Here is a 15,489-nt window from a genome sequence, read left to right as displayed (position 1 = left end):
TTGTAGCCAACTACGAGGATGTTTTTAGATCCTACCTGTATGGCCATATGCAGAAAATCTCCATGATCCAGGCTGGATTTCACCGTGCCGTCCTCATCGCTGCTACAGCCGACGTCTGAGTGTGGCGAACGCATGATGAGGAACTCGTGGAGGTCACCTTGGGGCAGAAACTCAAACAGCATGCAGACCGGCTGCTCCTGGGTAACCACACCCACCAGGCACACCAAGTTGGGGTGCTGAAGCTCGGTCAGCACTGCGGCCTCCTTTGATGAAGTTGGATAAATAACGGTGAATTTCAAAGAAACAAACAAACAAAAAAAGGTGGCTGGCAGGTTGATTTCAACATTTACTGGAAAAGTGGATATTTACAAAAGATGTGGGAGTTTAATGGAGAAACTGAGTCTGAAACTGTGTGGCTTTGACAGGTGATTATAAGAAGATCACCCAAGCTGGTTTCACAACGGCTCATTGATCACTTTTGAAATTGAGTCGATGGCAGTACCACTTTAAAATGTGGGCACAGTTCAGGTCTGCCTCACTTTCTGTAAACGGAAAGTGAGGATTACGTCTTACACATGCCGACTGCCTCAATCCGCCGTCACATCTAAATTTATCTGGACAACCTTCCACCAAGTTACAGTTTATTTTGGGAGCTATTTCCAGAGAACTCATCTACAGTTGAGCAGTTCAGCCGTCTCCAATCTTTCACTGCGTCTACCTTCTATAGACATACAACAAGCCGTGCTTGAAATCTTGTGGGCCTAGACGCCTTTCCTCTAAGAAAGCAGCCACATGTAGTTTTTAGCAATAGGATATTTTAGTGGTACATTTCATTTTCCAACTCTACACAAAGACGACTGATGCGGCTTCATTATTGTATATATATATATATTTTTTTATGTGTGTTGTAAAAACGGTTAATTTAGAAACATTTCTTACTTGCTGGAAGTCAGCCCACTGCTGGGCATTGGAAATGTCTTTGAGGGTCTTTATGGCCACAAGCTGGGCCTGGTCCATGCCCGGCAGATACAGATGACCTTTGTAGATCTTCCCTAGAGTACATTCTCCGAGCTCCTCCATGAAATGGACGGCTGATAAGGGAAGCTCCTTGGCCTTGCTCTACAGAAAGAAGGAGGAGGAAAAAAATGGTAAGGTGACATCAACAGGTTGAAAACACATTCAACAAAAATGAAATCATTACTTTCTTTGTCGGGTCAGCAGCCTTTCATCACTGCTGTCCTTGTAGGGAAAAGAAAACATGATGTCGCTGCTTTCAATCTGATGTAGGCGAACTGCCTAATATAACACCAAATCCGTGTTTGAATTGTAGAAGAAAAATAAAACTATAGCTCAGAGCTGATAATTCACGCAATCAGACTCAGCCCATTACATCAGCCCCCAAATCGCCCCTTTCACGCCTCTGGAAAGCGATGTGGGAAAATTGCGAAATCTGGCAACATGTCGCAGCTTAAAAATGTCATCTGGCTGACAGGTTAAGCAAAATTTGGGAAGATGAGGCAATTAATTCTCTTGCCAGTAAACCCTAGAATCAGCTGCAACAATAGCAGAAAACAATGTAGCGCTCCCTGTGAGGGATGACTTTGCTTTTTCATCTTTTGGAACTCACTGAGGAGTGCTCTGACTGGAATGCTGGGTTACAGCACATCTAAATCCAACAGGAATGAGCTGGGCTGTGGGGTTAGGACAGGGTCAGGCACGTTTTGGAATTCATTTAAAGTAAATTGCAGTCAATTAAATCCATTTCCTCATTAAGATAAAGAAAACGAATGATTCAAATGGAGAAAATGCGGTTCAGCAGTTTCCCACAAACACCACAGCAGATACACTGTGTAAATGCCATCTGTTAGAAATTAGTCACCTTAATAAGTATATTTAGTGTCAGATTTCTGTGTAAAATAGTTGAGGGGAAAGCAGATCACTTGTTTAAGAATTCATGAGGACTGTTCATCAGATGCCCCCCACCTTACCATCTCTCAAAAAAAAAAACCCCGAAATCCAGGGAAAATGGCCTTCTTCAAAGGAAAGTTTATAAGAATTTATTTTTTATATTTTATGAGTGATTATTTTTTAATTTTTTAGGGGGCAAAGTCTGTGAGCTACACTTCTGAAAGTGTGAGCACAGACTTTCAAATCTCAGCTCAAGTTAATCCAATTTGGATGTCCGATCTCCAGCAGCAGCTTGGGAGGCCAGTAGAGGAGATGGGACCCACATTTTGTTTACAGCTTCACATGTGCAAAGCACGTAATAGACTTTAAAATGGAGCAAATCAGCTGAACACTTCACAGATATTAAAGCCTGATTATGGGGGAAAAACACATTTTCATCCATCTTCAGTGCGATAAGTCCCAGGTATGATGCCATAACTTTTTTTGAGACTCTTATCCAAAATCTGTGACGGTATTTTAATTTCTCAGTATGAATTTTTTTTTTTTAACATAACGTCTTATTACAATGTGTATCTTTCCCCTGATTTTTTCTTCAGGCAAATCTGTGATGTCAGGTTTCTGTGTGTGTCTTCTTTTTTTATTTTGATCATTAAGATTAGTCTTCTTTGCAACCAGAGCATGACCACGGTTGATAATCATACCGACCATCTCATTAGAACAGCACCAACAGATGACGGTGGGGATGTTGGGGACTGAATATTTTTTATATAAAGTCGATGGTGCCAAACTGCCACTCGTATCTATGCTTGGGAAGAGATAAAAGGTGCAGAAAGGTTGGCAGAGATTTCCAGATTCCAGGAACTTTGAGATGAATAATGAAATTCCTCTGTGAGGACACATGCACTCACACACTCACACATGCACACCGTCTGTACGAGCTCTGAGGGGGGTGGTGAGTGTGTGTGTTGTGCATGATGTGAGACACAGATGTTTTTAGTTATGGGTTTTTTTCCCCGCTGTCTTTCCTCCCCACACCCAAACCCTCAGATCCTCCTCACACCACCACAGATTTCTATGTGTGTGTCTAAATGGACTGTCATAGGCAGTAACCCTTGGGTGACCCCCTGCAAGCAAAGCCTGTTAGGTAGCAGCTTAATCCAAGACAAAGCTGCAGATAATGAAAACAGGAAAGAAAGACATTTGACTTAGTAAAACGTCTAAAAGTCGGAATATTTAGCCCATATAAAAAAAGTTTTTAAAAGACAGAAATCACACAGCCGCTCCCTTTTATTAAAATTTTCTTGTAGATCTGTAAAATTTAGCTACAAGGCTGAATGGACGCATGAGGGCGGGGCTTTGGTAATCTTTCAGCTGATGGTTATGCAGTCTGCTATATTTCAGAACCAAGTTGGCAACAAAGACCATTTAAAATCAACTGTATAATTCCATGACTGCATGGCTGTCACTCTCCTGTAAACGTAACTCTTTGCAGACACAAGGTCTTCATGTAAACAGCAAGGAGAGACTCCCTTTTTAGGTCAGTGAAACATTTATTCCAGTCCCCCTCCCAAAAAACCCTCAGAAACAAAATAAAGCAAGGATATTAATGGATTCTGACGCATCTGTGACATCTGCAATTCTCTCCGCGGCTCTTCGCTGTAATACTATACGCCTTACCTTGAGCATCAGCTCAAGTGTGCCCAGCAATACATGCTGTCTAGATAAACCCCCAACCCTCCGCCCTCAACCACCACAATTATGTGGAAAAAAAGATGCGCTTACACGACATGACAGGGTGTGCAGCCTTGAAGGCAACATGATACTCATGCTGATGTGAGCTGTGTGTTTTACTGGGAGACCATGATATACATTACAAAAAAGAAAAAAGCTCCAGTGGTATTAGGATGGACAGAAGCATAGCAATGGAAAACTAGATCTACTTCTACTGAATCGAGAAAAGGTTCCTGAGAAGAGATTTAATTTTCAGTATATAAGAAATTTGGGGCGTTTCTGAAGGTACTGTACCATGTTAGAGCATCTTAACATAGAGTCCTTGAATACTAGGCAGTTGTAGAGGATGAGTTACTCTACTTTAAATGACTCCCACCCCTTATTGGAGGATTTCAGCTTCTTCCTTTGGGACAGAGGTTTGCAGCCCCTAAATGCAGGCAAAGCTTGAAGAAACAGCTTTGTCCAAACTGCTATTTTGTTGTCGTTGTTGTTGTTGTAGCAAATGACACACATGTTTTTTTCTGTATTTTTTTAAAACTGTATTTATTTATTTACTGTACTTATTTCTCTGTTTATGACAGTGCTTTTATCTCCTTTTTGCCGTTTTATATCAGTATAGTGTTGTCTAGTTTTAGAAGCTGTGATTAGGACGTCTATTTAAATTTGTTGATTAAAGATCATAATTAGAGATCATAAGCTGCCTTTGATTTAGACATGTCTGATATTTTTGTAAAAACACAAAATAGTGTATATATATGAATATTTTCAAAAAATGCACAGAATGCTCTGTGAGTTCATGACATCATCATAACTGATTTACTGAGCAGCTGAGTTAGAACTTGTCACTCACAAACTTTCTGTTTCTAAACAATTTGTTCACTTTTTATCTCAGTCATGCCTGAAAAGACATCAGGTAACTTTTTCCATCGCTTTCGAGATTTGATTCAGAGAAAACGCACAGGTGGAGATGTAAGTAACTAAACATACTCATTCTTGACTTCTCTGCTGTTCAAATGTAAACGTTTCGGAGAGATGTGTTATATTTTGCTGCTTTGCACAGTGTAATTTTTGTGTAAGTCACTGTAGACAGAGCCCTCTACGGTGGCCCCTAGAGACAAAGCACGTACAAACTCCAAAACACTTGCAAAATCCAAAACACTTGCAAATTCCAAAACACGTACAAACTCCAAAACACTTGCAAACTAAAAAACACATGCAAATTCCAAAACACGTACAAATTCCAAAACACTTGCAAAATCCAAAACACTTGCAAACTAAAAAACACATGCAAATTCCAAAACACTTCCAAACTCCAAAACACATGCAAATTCCAAAACACGTACAAACTCCAAAACACTTGCAAAATGCAAAACACTTGCAAAATCCAAAACACTTGCAAACTAAAAAAACACATGCAAATTCCAAAACACGTACAAATTCCAAAACACGTACAAATTCCAAAACACGTACAAACTCCAAAACACTTGCAAACTCCAAAACACTTGCAAACTCCAAAACACTTGCAAAATGCAAAACACTTGCAAAATGCAAAACACTTGCAAAATGCAAAACACTTGCAAATTCCAAAACACGTACAAATTCCAAAACACGTACAAATTCCAAAACACGTACAAATTCCAAAACACTTGCAAAATCCAAAACACTTGCAAACTCAAAAACACGTACAAATTCCAAAACACGTACAAATTCCAAAACACGTACAAATTCCAAAACACTTGCAAACTCAAAAACACATGCAAATTCCAAAACACGTACAAATTCAAAAACACATGCAAATTCCAAAACACATGCAAATTCCAAAACACAACGGAAGTGCTCCAGGACGCTAGGGGCAGTGTTGAGCTTTTGTTACCTAGTAACTACACAAGCCAGGAAGTACCAATGACCGGATTTGGGGTTTGCAGCCTTGTCACTACCCGATCCGTACCGGAAACCCGATCGGTACCCCGCATGCGCGAAAGGTTTCTACTTCCGGTCGTAGCGTTTTACGATAGTTATGGGTCAGAGTATCTGTTAAGATGTTAAGAATAACAAGTATATCTTAAAATGTTTGCAATAATGAAGCATTTCAGTACAATGTAGACAAAAACGAAAAATAAAAAGAAAGTTACGGATCAGGACTCTCCGATCCTTACTGCGCATGTGTAAAGTCTGACCGTACAAATCGGGTCTACCCGATCCGTACCGCGCATGTGCAGATGTTTTCTTCTTCTTCTGTTCGTTTAATGGCAGTTTACTCCCCAGTGTACGAGGATACCGCCACCTGCTGACCGAGCGAATAAACCCTATTATAAACTGATTTATCGTCATTACAAACGTGTGTTAAATCTGATTTAGCGATAGTCGAGTGTGTTTATGCTTGTCTGTGAGGAGAGGATTGTTGGAATAGTGATGATGATGTGCGCTATCACTGTCAATTGTCAGTAAACACTTCATCTGGCTGATGAATCTACACGTGAGATATTACAAAGTCTGCATTATTAACTCTGTAATTAGGCGCCATTCTTCTTATTTTACGGCGCTGTTGCTCAATCGGGGGACGCTCTCTGTTGAGGAGAAAAGCATGAATTTCTTTGTATACGGATTATCCATTGTTTAAATGTCCCGGGCAGTCGAAAAGAAGGCAGAGCTGTTGAGAAATGCTAGGAGCTAACTGGGCGCTAACCGCATCATTCAAATATATTGAATGTCGCAAAGAGAGGAAGTGACGTAAGATTTGCGCATGCGGGGTACCGATCGGGTTTCCGGTACGGATCGGGTAGTGACAAGCCTTAAAGGCCGCATTTTAAGGCCGATTACGTCACAGCGACAAGAGAAGGCTTTCCCAATTCAAAGGCTGCTCGAAATGCGGCCCTCAAATGCGTCCATAATTTCCCTGAATTTTAAGGATGGGTCGGTGTAGCCTTCATGGCCCAACATATCCCAGACTTCATAGTGCGGTGGTGGTGTGGATAATTTTGCCGAAAAAAAACGGTGGAAGCGGAGCGGAGGAAGAGTAAACTTTCAGAAGTAAGTACTGAATATTATGTCACTTATTTATGCGCAAATATTTTTTTAATGAAGAACATTAAACCATTATTGTTGGCCACATGTCGGGAAAGTTATGTGACATTAGTCATGTCTGTACTTTCAGAATTAACTTGGTTTTAAAGCCTTTACTTAAAAAAAATATATATATAGTCGACCTTAATCTTACAGAGATTGTGATGATTTTGTGGATAATTAAAGTCAGTCATATATCCACAAACACAACAAGCTGAAAGTCAGTGATGCTGCTCGGTTTGCAGTCCTGAATATCACAGCACAAGGAAGATTCACTGCACTGTTAATGTTAGCTATGTTATATTGCTGCCTCTGTTCGGTGGTGTCGAGCCAAACGGACTTTAACGTGTGTTTGAACGAGCTGACGGTTCACTTGTTAAGCTGAAAGAAAGATGCTTTAATCACAGGAGTCACACATGTGTCCACTGCACCATCTGGGAACTCTTCTTGTTTCGTAATCAGAATCAGAATCAGAATCGTGTTTATTGGCCAAGTATATGTGCAGACACATACAGGGAATTTGGTTCCGGTAGATGGTGGCTCTCAAGCACAGCAATGTAAATCACACACACACACACACACACACACACACACACACACACACACACACGTGTCTATATATACACATTACACATACATACATAATAACACAAACACTAAATCCTCCTTCTTTTGTGCTGTTTTGTAGCAGTGTATACACCTGAGACTTTCACCTGTCTGTCCTGCACTCGCTCTCTGTTTCTTTCTCTCTGATTGTGGAATAAAAGTATGAACATGTGTTTATAAGTCACACTTGTGTTTGAATCCTGCAGCTTATCACACATTTGATTTCCATGTGTGACAACTGCAAGTGTCGAGAGTGAGGACAGACTGAGGGACCCACTGCTGCACATCATCTGTGAGGCTTTGCACCCCTGATGATCCACCAGGACAAACTCAGCAGTGTGTGAGGAAGAGGAGGAGGAAGAGCCAGCAGCAGCTGACAGATGGAGAGAATAGACAGACTGTTCCCTGTTTGTGAAGGACTGCTAGAAAGGTTTAAAATAACTAATTGTCTGTCCTGAATCAGTCTTATTAGGTAATGTTCAAATAATTTTATCATTCCAGTGTTTTCAGTGTGGGCGAAAGTACTCAGGGCCTTCAAGTTACACACTATGAAAGGCAGCAACAAGTGTAATATTCAGAAACCTAAAGTATGTATCAGCAGCAGAATGGACCTAAAAATAAATGTTTGTTCCAGTTCTATGAAGCTTTGAGTATTTTGGATCAGTAGCACTGCTGTGTTTGTTGCATCATATTGCTGTAATTGTTTATATGCTTTATATATTCTGAGGTAAGTTGATCTATAGTGTTACATCATATTCTATAAAGATGTTATGTGTTTGTAGACTTTCTGCCCAGTTTGACCCATTTAGCAGAAGCCAGCCTGTTTAAGGCTCTGATATCTATTCTGTATGACTTAAAGCAGTTATGACATGGTCTGATTTTCTCACCCAATAAAGGAATATTTCATATATCAGTCTACTCTTCATTTTATCAGAAACAGTTATCACAGCTTGTACATTTTCTTTTTATAAATATATGTAAGCAATGAGCCAAATTTAGTAATGCCAACGTGAAGGAACAACATTTGTCTCTTATATATGATATACCTATATATGCACTGTCAAAGATACTTGTCTTTGAGTTAGAGCTGGGCGATATGAGATTTTTTCATATCACGATATGTTTTTTTCATTTCAGGCGATAACGATATCTATCACGATATAAGCCAAATAACTATATTTGTAAGATTTAAATGTGCCGTTGCTCACAAGTAAAATGTGAAATAATCAGCAGCTTGTTTTTATTTAAATATTTATTTCCCATAATAAGTTCAACAGGGTAGATGTACTTAAGGAACATGAGACTTTTTCAGATAAATAAAGGCAAATATTGCAAACTACACAAAAGGCAGCCGCTTTCAAAGTTTCAAGTTTCAAAATAGAACAAACGAAACAGACTAAATTGTCAATTCCACTTAGAAACAAAATATTAATTCTAAAAATAAATCTTAGTTTGTTTTACAGAAGAACAGACAAAACTGACTAACTTTTGTCAATATCAAATAAACTGAGAACTAAAAGGAAATTCTCAATCTCTCCTTGTTGTATAGCTTAGCTTTTCAAACAGTTTTAACAGTTACTTTAGTCTGACAAAAGCCGAATGACGAATTAGCGCTTCCAGTCAGAGACACGTACACGGGTATTTTTGAAAACTGAGATTTTCCTTTTTCGTTTTAAAAAATAATCCCGTCCACACATAAAGGCAGAAATGAAGGAAAACGCTGCTATGAACATGCCAAAGCAGCAGGTGGCGCTAGATTCCTAACCGTGCAGAAATATTGGCCAATCAGAAGTCTAGAAGCCTCGGTGGGGAAAAGTAAACAAAGCTGGGGCATAGAAGCAGAACCGAGTCGTATGTGTGGAGGGACAGTAACTGTGTGTATATGTAAGCATTTAAACACTGCAGAGAGTAGAATTAACAGTAACAGTATTGTAGAAATTCATTTCACTGAAACAATAACGTGGCGCACAGTGTGACGCATGCACCAGTTTATTGTATTTCCAGACTTGCTTTCGGCACAATTTACAATGCACGCTACTCTGTTTTTTGTCAGACTTGAAATAGCCGAAATACCTTCACACTACGGAACTTCTATGGCTCTTCCGTTCGACAATCTCTCCGGCATTGGAACCATCATCTGTTTTCTCTTCGGTCACGCTCGGTTGATTTTTCTAGTCGGCACACTCATTTCCTCCATTACGCGCTGGCTCCATTACCCGCTGGCTGCTTCCCAAACAAACACACGTGCGGCTTGGCACTTGTGCTGTACGTAACAAGTCACGCGACGTGACGCTGCGGCTGTGATTGGTTCGGCTCTGCGCTACTTAATTTGGATTGGCTGACCTTTTTTTTTTTTTTTTTTTTTAAGAGGACAAGAGCGGCGAGGTCTATCGCGATAGCTTAATTTCTCTATCGAGTAAAAGTTATATCGCGATACATATCGTTATCGTTCTATCGCCCAGCTCTACTTTGAGTGAAGATTTAAGGTGATAAGACATATAAATAACTGCAACTTGAATCTGTACTGAAGCTCAGTATTTGACACAGAGTTCATGTTCACTGCTGTAATAGCTAATAATGATTAATATAATAACTATAATATTGGCCATATTATATTTACATTACCAAAGTGATATGACTTTAGTCTCATGAACAACATCAGCTAATTCTTATTTACTAATTAATCTTGAAATAACTGTTCAGTACAGAAATGAAGCCCAAAAATCATGTTTTACTGTCCTGTGGTCTCAGCCTCAGATACTTATCAAATCACACAAAGCTCTTGTAGAAACAAACAAACAAATGAACAAAATATGTTCTCCCTCATTTCTGTCAAACCAAGTTGTATGACACGTTTCCAGCGGTTAGTATCATGGTTGCTAGGCAACCTGGGAAGCGCGACGGAGACTAGACCGTCCCATACAGACAAACTTGCCGTTTATTTTGCAAATCGAGCTCAACACTGCCCCTAGTGTCCTGGAGCACTTCCGTTGTGTTTTGGAATTTGCATGTGTTTTTGAGTTTGCAAGTGTTTTGGATTTTGCAAGTGTTTTGGAATTTGTACGTGTTTTGGAATTTGCATGTGTTTTGGAATTTGTACGTGTTTTGGAATTTGCATGTGTTTTGGAATTTGCACGTGTTTTGGAATTTGCATGTGTTTTGGAATTTGTACGTGTTTTGGAATTTGTACGTGTTTTGGAATTTGCATGTGTTTTGGATTTTGCAAGTGTTTTGGAGTTTGTACGTGTTTTGGAGTTTGCATGTGTTTTGGAGTTTGCATGTGTTTTGGAGTTTGCAAGTGTTTTGGAGTTTGCACGTGTTTTGGAGTTTGCATGTGTTTTGGAATTTGCATGTGTTTTGGAGTTTGCAAGTGTTTTGGAGTTTGTACGTGTTTTGGAGTTTGCATGTGTTTTGGAATTTGCATGTGTTTTGGAGTTTGCAAGTGTTTTGGAGTTTGCAAGTGTTTTGGAGTTTGTACGTGCTTTGTCTCTAGGGGCCACCGTACAGAGCAACTGTCAGCGCTTCACCACAGAGTCCAGGATCCTGGACTTTCACAAAGCTCTGAGCAGTAAGAGAAATGTGTTCTTTCAACAGGCAGACACATCGCATATCGCACAGAGACCCAGAGATTATGCTGTGCGACTCCCACCTTTACCTAAGCAATGCGCAGGCTCTCCACAGAGAGTCCAGAGAAGCAGGAACTTAAGTCCCTGGTTGGATGACCCCTTTTGGAATCAGGAGGACCCTAAAAGAAGTCCGTGTAGCCTCAGCTCTGTAGACACACACACACCAAGTGAGCTGAGGGCCATTCCTCTCATTGACAGTCCTGTTGAGATGACACCGCTCACTCCAGTTCCTCCACCTCCTCGAGCAGCTTGTCCATCACAATTGCCTGTTTTCTCTGCTAAACATTTAGGAGCAGGTCAGTTCAAAGGTGATGCTTTTCTTTAGTGGTTACACCTGCTGTTAATCAGTTAGTTTAGATTTTAAAATTTGACACTGTAGATTATCTATTTTAATGCTAAATTACACATATTCTTGCTGTCCATTCATTTTATATGCTTTTTTGTAGAAAAAAAAATCAGGAAGAAAAATGTCTATTGTTATTTTTTTTAGTAAGATGTCAATTTGTAGTTATTTATTTATTTTTTGTCTAAACAGACACGAAGGTCATTCGTGGAATAAGAGTCTTGACAGTAAAAGACAAATTTGGGCCTATTTTGGAAAAACTGCAGCATTTCCAGGATGGGATTGTAACCTCACCTGGACACACAGTACCAACCAAAACATTTACTGCAGTAAAGCCTTTGACTCCAAAACCTCCAACAGTTCCCATACCGCAAAAACGAGGACCTCGGCTTGGGACGCTGCTGCGCCGTGCAAAAGTCGTCCCTATAGACGGTAAGTGGTTTTCCTCAGTAACTGTAGAAGATGCTGAATAATCAAACTTTAAATTAAGAGATTTTTTAAAAAGATTTTAATGAACAATTAATCACTGCATCATGTACAATGCTTCAAATTAGAAGAAATTACATTTTCTCTTTACTAACCTCGTTGATTATCAGACAAGAAAGCAGACAGTCAGTGCAGTCAGAATAATCCAAGAGAGGGCAGGGTCAAACTCCCGCCTCTAGCTACACCTGTAGAGAGCTTGTCCCACAGCTTTAGTCTGCTGTCTTCAGACGACTGGTAAGAAGCGTAGTAAGGAGACATTAAATACTGCACAGAACAGTGCTGCATAATGTGGCTGTGTTATTTGTGGTGTTCCTGAAGTCGTGTTCAATGTTGTGTTGTGTAAATACAGGATTAAGAAAAGACAGGGGTTGCAAACTATTCAGTCTCTGGCAAAGCACCACTCGGACATCCTGAAGACTAAACTGCATGAAGTGTGTCTGGTCCTCACTGAGGAGGTATTGCACACTTTATGTTTCTTATATGTGTTTCATGCAGCTAGTTTCCCTTCAAGCGCATACTACAGCCTCAACTGATGATTTTCACTCACATTTTAGGTGAAAAACCAACGCTCAGCAGTAGCCTGTGAGGCCATACATACCATCGATGAGCTCTACATTCAGCTCCAGAAAACAATGGACCCAGAAGTTGAAACAACAGGCCGAGCTCTATTGCTGAAGCTTGCACAGACCAACAACAACTTTCTTCATCAGGAGGTCAATCTGGCGCTTGATGCCATGGTGGAAAATTGCAGCCATGGACGGATTCTGAGCGCTCTGTTTAACACAGGACTGACGTAAGAGGAGAGAAGAAGCTGTAGTGATTTTATTAGAAGACATGAAAGAGAGATGATGTTCACTGAGTTGTGTGTCTAATATTGTCCTTGCTCAGCCATCGCTGTGTCGCAGTGAGGAATAGCACAGCTCAACACCTGCACCAGCTGGCTGACAAAGTTGGAGCAGCCGTCATCCTGAAAGCAGGAAGCTTCACTGAAAGGTTTCTAATTGCTGCCTCTAGAATGGCAGGGGATGCTGCACCTGAAGCCAGGTGGGTACTTTTAAATGGGTTTGAAGTGCATCAATGTTTTATTTTCTGTGAGTTTACACAATTAATGACAACTGTAATCTTCCACAGGTACCATGGGCGAACAATCATCAAGAAACTGACCCTTCACAAGGACTTTATGAATTTGTGGATGAAGATTGTCCCTGAAAAAGACAGGCGTCCTGTGGAGAAGAGCCTGAAAAAGGCTAATAATTACAGGCAGCAGGTCAGCATTCAGACTAGGCTCTCCTCTCCAGCAGGGCCTGGGATCCCCAGATGTGACAATGCAAGTCCTGACGAGTACAGAGGAGAAGAGCTACAGTAGCAGCAGCACTCTGAGGCTAAGCTGGGAAAGTGGTTGGAGGTTCAACCATCATGACCACAGACAGTCCCAGTCGCTCTGCAGGAGTAAACTTCTCCATCTTCAGGACTACAAACTATTTCTCTGAAGGACAATATTATTTAGATTTACATTAATTATTATTACATCATTCTTATTATTACATTATTTGTATTATTTCATTATTATTATCACATTTTTAAGATCCTGAATGGACAATGAATGAATAAATCCCTTTTTTTTTCATGTGAATTAAAATGGCACTTTGGTTGGCACATATACAGTTTCTGTTTTTCTGTCAACAAATATTAATACATTCTTAGTTCTCTTGTTTTCGTTTTTAACCCATGATTTTGCATTTTTATCAGGATTCAAAGTCATTTTTATAACATAAAGAAATATTAAATAAATACTAGAAAGTGAAAATTTCAGAAGAAATTTTAAGTGTGTCTATGCTAATCAGTGTAGTTTAGAATAGAATAGAATAGAATTCAACTTTATTGTCATTGCACAGGTACAGGGCAACGAAATGCAGTTGGCATCCATTCAGAAGTGCTTTAGTGATATAGATATATTACAATATATATTAGCAATAATATAGATATGTAAGTATATTACAGAAATGGGTCTATTATGGAATGTTATAATGTACACGGTATGAAGTATGTTGTGAATATTCTATAACTATAAGTATGTACAGGCTGTAGTGAGTACAAGCTATGTACAGGCTATGAACAGGATATAAATATGAAAAACTATACAGAATATGAAATAAATAACTTTACAGAAATAATGGGAACTATGCAAGTTGTAAACAGTTGTAGGATTAAAAATTATCGAATGTACAGGTTTGCCATTCATACGGCTACAGAGAGCAAAACTCAGCAGAGCAGCCATTCTCCACCATGAACTATGGTAAAAACAAACACCGCTCGCACCTCACAGATGACAGCTTACAGTTTTGTGTAAAGATGAGGTGACTTCGTACAGCCCCGATTTGCAGACGCTGTGCACAGAGGTTCATGAGCAGAAGTCCCATTGTACCACGGCAGACCCGACAATGTTTGCATGAACACGCTTTGAAGCATTACGTTATGGACCACTTTTCACACATGGTTGGTGTACCCACACAGCCGGCTGTAGCTTTTCAACTCACAGCCCAACACACACCAAAAAAAAAAACAGCCGAGAGAGCACAGACTTTACGCCCGTGGGTCCACCTCCCCTGCAGCGGCACTGCAGACCACGCCCTGCCACACACATCAAACACGTAAAATAAATATTTATGCACTTTTGCATTCACTTTTTGTTTTTTGTTATTTTTACACAGTGTTCTGAATGATTAACAATGGTCTACAGCCAATCTTGTGTATTAGTATACAAACTTTGGTTGTAAGATTCAGATAACTATTTAATAAAAGGTAAATATTTTATATGAGAGCAAGAAAGAAAAGTATATCTTTGTGTCCCCCTTTCCCTGTTAATGCCCCACCTGGCCCCCTGGCAAAAGCTTTGCTAGATCCGCCCCTGCACAGTTACCAGCTGTCAGCTACACAAAAAAAGGAGCTTGGTGTTATTTGTCTCTCAGAAACAGTTGATAACTTTCCTTCAACTCATTCATGTCACCTAAAAGGTAAACCTGTTTCTCCATCACCAGTTCAGCTCTGATGACTCAGTAAGGACATCTCATGGTTAGGACCAGCCCCTTTTTTTTACAGCTGTGGCTCCAGCAAACATCAGCTGATACTAGAAATTAAAATCAAATGAATTCTAACAACAGCTGATCAAGCTTAAACGTGCTGCTGTTGTTTAGCGCAATAAACAAACAAGAGAAAAGCCGATCATTGATCAGTTTCATGATTGAAGTTTCAACAGGCGAGAGAATGACAGGGGAGGCTGTCATAACGTTCAACATCAGTAACTTAGCGTGTACACAGCTGTCGTGCTAGCTAGCACGCAGAACGAGTTATTGTAACTGTCAGCACAAGGAAAATAAACTACACCTAAACTCGGTTTATATCTGACCCAAATAGAGTGCAGTTCATAACTTCTTACCTGAAATTCAGTTCACCTCACGCTCTGACCGACAGCCGCCTGCTTCTCCTGCCTTCGGTTTCCCTTATCCACGATTGAGCTCCGTTAGCCACCACTGGTCGATCGGCGGCCGCCTCGCCGCCTCATATGTCTCTTTCCCCACATACAGTGGGGCAAAAAAGTATTTAGTCAGCCACCGATTGTGCAAGTTCCCCCACCTAAAATGATGACAGAGGTCAGTAATTTGCACCAGAGGTACACTTCAACTGTGAGAGACAGAATGTGAAAAAAAAAATCCATGAATTCACATG

General features: G+C 40.1%; 3 protein-coding genes across 5 annotated transcripts in view; 2 read left to right on the top strand and 1 right to left on the bottom strand.

Moving 5' to 3' along the window:
* Positions 1-15,489, bottom strand: part of LOC146649245 (inactive tyrosine-protein kinase transmembrane receptor ROR1-like) — a 146,001-nt gene that overhangs the window by 3,806 nt on the left and 126,706 nt on the right. For all 3 annotated transcript variants that reach the window (XM_085385728.1, XM_085385729.1, XM_085385730.1), the window contains 2 exons: positions 940-1,119; positions 36-263 (listed from right to left, as the gene is read on the bottom strand). In XM_085385728.1, the coding sequence (XP_085241854.1) occupies positions 36-263; positions 940-1,119 (408 nt within the window). The remainder of the gene's footprint in view (positions 1-35; positions 264-939; positions 1,120-15,489) is intronic.
* On the top strand, positions 1,135-12,260 carry LOC146649247 (uncharacterized). Its single transcript, XM_085385732.1, has 5 exons — positions 1,135-3,924; positions 4,532-4,608; positions 10,903-11,242; positions 11,470-11,709; positions 11,874-12,260. Exons 2-5 carry the CDS (start codon positions 4,534-4,536, stop codon positions 11,999-12,001), a joined length of 783 nt encoding a protein of 260 aa, XP_085241858.1. The 5' UTR covers positions 1,135-3,924; positions 4,532-4,533; the 3' UTR covers positions 12,002-12,260.
* Positions 12,050-15,176, top strand: LOC146649246 (TOG array regulator of axonemal microtubules protein 1-like). The gene is made up of 4 exons (XM_085387498.1): positions 12,050-12,057; positions 12,113-12,218; positions 12,318-12,556; positions 12,652-15,176. Exons 1-4 carry the CDS (start codon positions 12,050-12,052, stop codon positions 13,127-13,129), a joined length of 831 nt encoding a protein of 276 aa, XP_085243624.1. The 3' UTR covers positions 13,130-15,176.

Source organism: Rhamphochromis longiceps, linkage group LG17 (genome assembly GCF_057381845.1).
Source record: "Rhamphochromis longiceps isolate RC_006_pf linkage group LG17, R_longiceps_female_GT1.1, whole genome shotgun sequence".
NCBI classification, from domain to species: Eukaryota; Metazoa; Chordata; class Actinopteri; order Cichliformes; family Cichlidae; genus Rhamphochromis; species Rhamphochromis longiceps.
Note: the sequence above shows the minus strand (reverse complement) of the source record. Positions and strands in the feature narration are given on the sequence as shown.

Bases quoted from the DNA above. Each gene is read 5' to 3' on its own strand.
- LOC146649246 (XM_085387498.1), top strand. The intron at 12,219-12,317 runs GTATTGCACACT...CTCACATTTTAG, and splicing joins GTCTGGTCCTCACTGAGGAG to GTGAAAAACCAACGCTCAGC. The intron at 12,557-12,651 runs GTAAGAGGAGAG...GTCCTTGCTCAG, and splicing joins CTGTTTAACACAGGACTGAC to CCATCGCTGTGTCGCAGTGA.
- LOC146649247 (XM_085385732.1), top strand. From the start codon at position 4,534: ATGCCTGAAAAGACATCAGGTAACTTTTTCCATCGCTTTCGAGATTTG. The intron at 11,243-11,469 runs GTGATGCTTTTC...TTGTCTAAACAG, and splicing joins AGGAGCAGGTCAGTTCAAAG to ACACGAAGGTCATTCGTGGA. The intron at 11,710-11,873 runs GTAAGTGGTTTT...GTTGATTATCAG, and splicing joins AAAAGTCGTCCCTATAGACG to ACAAGAAAGCAGACAGTCAG.